Consider the following 4,624-nt stretch of genomic DNA (forward strand, 5'->3'; position numbering starts at 1 on the left):
TAAAAAAAAAAAAAAAAGAAGTTCAAAAGTATCAACTAGCCTGGATACTTGGGAGATGCAGAGACTAAGCCACCAAGCAAAGTGCACATAGAAGACTGCATTGTCTAGCTTCCGATTTGAAAGGAGGCACCTAATCCTTAATAATCTTGATGCTCCTTGTAAGGAGAATAAGGGACACCCTCTTCAGAGGCATAGTGGAGGAGGGATGGGCTCAAGAATTCTGGGATAGGGGACTGGGATGGAGGCAACATATCAGATGTAAATAAATAAATAAATTTAAAAACAATTATTTCAGTTTATTTTCACTAATGTACAGTCACTACATTGTTATGTAAACATTAAAAGAATATGTTCTCATTTTGCATTTCAGTTGTTCTGTCTAAATCCCATTTTGCCCATCACTTCAACTTCCCCAAATAGATCAAAAAGTTTATTACACTCATAAAGTAGTCTGTCACCAGATGGATATTTAGCTATGGGCCTTGTTACTCTAATAACATTTGCCACATATGGAGGATTTACACAGGAATTATCTTAGGAGCAAAATGAAGTATCATTACCCATTTGTCCATCTTGAGTATACAATTAACACATGATGTTCCAACTACATATCTGACCTTGTGAATGGATAACGTGTGTGTGTATATATATATATGAAATTGTGAAAGTCACAGATAAATGGTGAGAAATAGATAGAAAAATCATCCTAAGTGTGGTAACCCAGACACAGAAAGAAATACATGTATGTATTTGTTTATATGTGGATATTAGCTGTTAAGCCAATGAAAGCCAAGGTATAGTGTTTACAACAGAGGTTAGGTATATCGTAAGGGATTGGGGTGAGGGATTGTCTCCTTAGGATGGGGAAACAAAATAGATATGGATGGAGAAGGGGAGACAAAAAAAACAGAATATATGGAGGGACAACAAAAGTTAAATGTCATTTGAGGCATTTGCAGCCCCATAAGAAGAACAACAATATGAATAAGCACCCACAGAGCTCCCAGGAACTAAACTACCAACTAAAGAGTACACATGGTGGGACTCATGGCTGTAGCTGCATATATAGCAGAGGATGCCCTTGTCAGTCAAAAATGTGAGGAGAGGCCCTTGGTCCTGTGAAGGGTCTGTGCCCCAGTGTAGGGGAATGCCAGGGTCAGAAGTGGGAGAGGGTGGGTTGGTGAGCAGGAGGAATGGGGAGAGAATAGGGTTTTGTTCCTTGAGGGAATACCAGGAAAGGGGATAACATTTGAAATGTAAGTAAAGAAAATACCTATAAAAAAGAAATATATACAAATACATAAAAGGAATCTAAATAGAGTCACCAAAAAATGTGAGGAGACAGAGCCCCAGTGGACATATCTTGTTATCAATGAAGGTGTTAGTACTGGAATTAGGTTACATCTAATAAAATGGGTGTTAAAGGGGTCCCTTCCAAATAACACAGGCTTTGACTATGGAGTGTACCCAACAAACTGAAGGCAAGGCCACACTATGAAAGACAACACCAATGCAATTCACTGAGCACAGCAAAGTTGAATTGGTGCATACATAGGATCTTCATCCATACAGACAATCATCTTTGGTACAGGAAGGTACTTCTCATGTTGTCAAAGTAGAAACATAAACACCAACCCAGCCACCAAAACTTGACCTACAAATGTATTCTGCCTGAAAGTTATGCTAGTTAAATGGTGGCACGAAGCTTGCTAGAGTGAACAAGAAATATCTGATTTGAATTAAGGCCTGCTTCCATGAGTATCTGACACTGCCTGGGGCTATGAAACTGAGACAACTAAGTCAGTGAACCAAAAACTATGTGATACCAAGTATTACTCTTATAAAAACAAAACAAAATCCATAGAAATCAGAGGACTCCTGATGATCCTAAGTTCAGTGCCTTGTTCCACCATTATTATCAGAGAGGCTTTGTCCTTTAGAAGTTGGGTACAAGTACAAACATGCAAAGCCAAACATTATGTAGAGATCTTAAACACTCAGCCCTAAATGAAATGTTTCCATAAAATACCTCAAAACAAGGCTCAGGAAGGCCACCTATTAGAGGCAACGTAAAGGGTGCAAGAAGAGAAAGAATTGAGGTGAACGAGAACAAGGCCCCTCTCAATCAACAAGCCCGAGGCACACATGAACTCACACAGAATGAGCCAGAATGATTAGAGCTATTTCCTTTCTCATGAACTACAAAATGAGGCTAGATCAGATGAGACAGGAGGTGGGAAGGAATTGGAAGGAATGGAGGGAACTGACAACATAATCAGGATATATTATGTGAGAAAAACTTTATTTGCAATGTTAGGGGAAAAAAGGACATGGGTTTAAGAATACTATAGTTATAAGAAAATGAGGATCAAATAAAATATCCTAACGAAATCCCAACCAATTAGAGAAAATGAAATATAAGCAAGGCCAGAATTGATGGATAAGTATTTAAGAATGTAATAACAAATATTTATAGCCTACAGAACGTTCCAAAATGAGTCATACAAAATTTCCTGAGGGGACTTTATAGAAGACTGAAGGTCTCACCTCTAGTTTTTATTGTATTTTGGATCTCTACCATGAGCTCCTTATTATTAATTTATATAGAAAACATGATCCAACATGATGCTAGCCATAGACTCAAACTCTGAACACCATAACTCTATCATCTTAAGCATAGAGTTTTCAATTTAGTGCTTTAATTTTTAATATGGACAAGCTTCATCTTTCTTTAAACATTAATATTTTCTGACCCTAAAATAAATCCATGTTCAAAGCCCATTCTAATACCTTTGCATACCGGCTGTCCAATCCACTTGCTATTAACACATGTCACAAAGTCAGAGCCATCAATTTGATAAGGAGGTGGACATTTGAATATCACTTGTTCTCCTGACCTATATGATTTTTTTCTTTTCTGTCGGTATGGCAGTTTCAAATGTGGGTAAAAAGTCACAATCGGTTTCTGAAAAGAAAAAAAAAAGTATGTAAGTATATGTTTTCAGAAAGTTGTAGAATATGAAATATACAAAACAATAGTTAGTTTCATAGAGAACAACAAATAGAGTAGTTTTCCCATTTTGACTTAGTTTTGTTGAGCTCTTCTATAATTATGAAAATAAATAAGGTAGACATAGAACTCTGGTGATCATAATTCTTGAGATTTTACATTTTGCATTTACCTTTTTCTTATACTTTCCATACTATTTCTACTTTTGTTTTATCAAATGTGAATTATCCATAATTATTTCAAAATTTTAGAGATATATAATTGTGGCATTGCTGCTAAAACTGTACTAATGAGCTGCTTGAGAGGAGCTTGAAGTCTGAGGATATAGCTCATCCTATATGAAACAAAACAATTTAGTTGTGTTGAAAAGGTAATATTATATTTTTACTAGTACTATATTTGCCTTCCAGGATCCAGTACTATGTAGAAAAACCTTCTTATATACTAGAATTATGGCAATCTTCTTATTTGTGACACATATAGATTGAATTACATTATATATTATACAAAGAATGAAAATAAAACTATACTTATGCATTTTGGTGGTTCAGACCACTTTCCTCCTACACATTTAACAAATGCTGGCCCATCAATTCCAAAGCCTTCTGAACAATTGTATGTAACCTCTTCTCCATATCGGTAACTCTCTAGTTCATGAGAAACAATGCCAAGAGGAATTGAAGGTGGAGGTCCACAAGGAATTCCTGAAAAAAGACACAAATGAAAGTAACATAGTTAAACCATTCTGCATTGTACTAATACAGAAATTCATTTATATGTATCAATTCTCTATATAGTCGTACTAGAAGGAGATGGTAACAAGCAAGATGTGCCACCCATCATAAAGAACGTGGTCAGTGCTTCCTAATACAACATTTTCTTGTTTTACATGTTAAATACCTTCAAAACTAAGCAAGAATTTTAACACAAATATCTGAAAATTCATGAATGACAAAAAGGAATAATAAAAAATCTCAAAGAATTAATAATCTCAGAAAATATCATATAAAGTGATATGGGTGTGGGGAAAAACATACTTTGAGCTTTAATACTTGGTGGCAAATCAAACATTACAACTCGCATGAGCAGATGAAGTCTGTAGACTATACATTATCTTAAAAACAGAAATGCATGAGGAAAATCATATTCAATATAAACATTACAATCAACTAAAGCAGCATAGGTTGAATAATGCAGGTATAAAATGTATGGTTAAATATATAAATTTGTATATGTACCAATCAAAATATTCTTTCTCCTGGTTTGAAAGAGAAGACATTATTGGTTATTCTAAAACTAGAATTGAATTTCATATTGCTCTCACCAACACAACGAGGTGGAGAGCTCCATTTTCCCATGTGGCAGGTTACCCCATTCTCTTCAGATATCCTGAAGCCATCATCACAGGCATAGCTGAATGTAGTTCCGTGTTCATGACTGCTGGACTCAATTGCATCTCTCCTTTCTTCTGATGATCTGGGTAATTTAATAGATCCATGTTCAATTTTAGGGGGCTGAGAACATGGAATTTTTGCTACATGAAGAATATAAATGAAATAGTCAACAGAGAGAAAATGTTTACATTAGGAAATAAATAAAAACAAAAACTATTTG

General features: G+C 35.3%; 1 protein-coding gene across 1 annotated transcript in view; it reads right to left on the minus strand.

Annotated features, from left to right (window-relative positions):
* Positions 1-4,624, minus strand: part of Cfh (complement factor H) — an 883,581-nt gene that overhangs the window by 17,021 nt on the left and 861,936 nt on the right. The window contains 6 exon segments of the mRNA XM_031378504.1: positions 359-396; positions 399-533; positions 2,791-2,924; positions 2,926-2,965; positions 3,541-3,714; positions 4,335-4,544. Of these exon segments, the coding sequence (XP_031234364.1) occupies positions 359-396; positions 399-533; positions 2,791-2,924; positions 2,926-2,965; positions 3,541-3,714; positions 4,335-4,544 (731 nt within the window).

Source organism: Mastomys coucha, unplaced genomic scaffold (assembly GCF_008632895.1).
Source record: "Mastomys coucha isolate ucsf_1 unplaced genomic scaffold, UCSF_Mcou_1 pScaffold1, whole genome shotgun sequence".
In the NCBI taxonomy this organism is placed as follows: domain Eukaryota; kingdom Metazoa; phylum Chordata; class Mammalia; order Rodentia; family Muridae; genus Mastomys; species Mastomys coucha.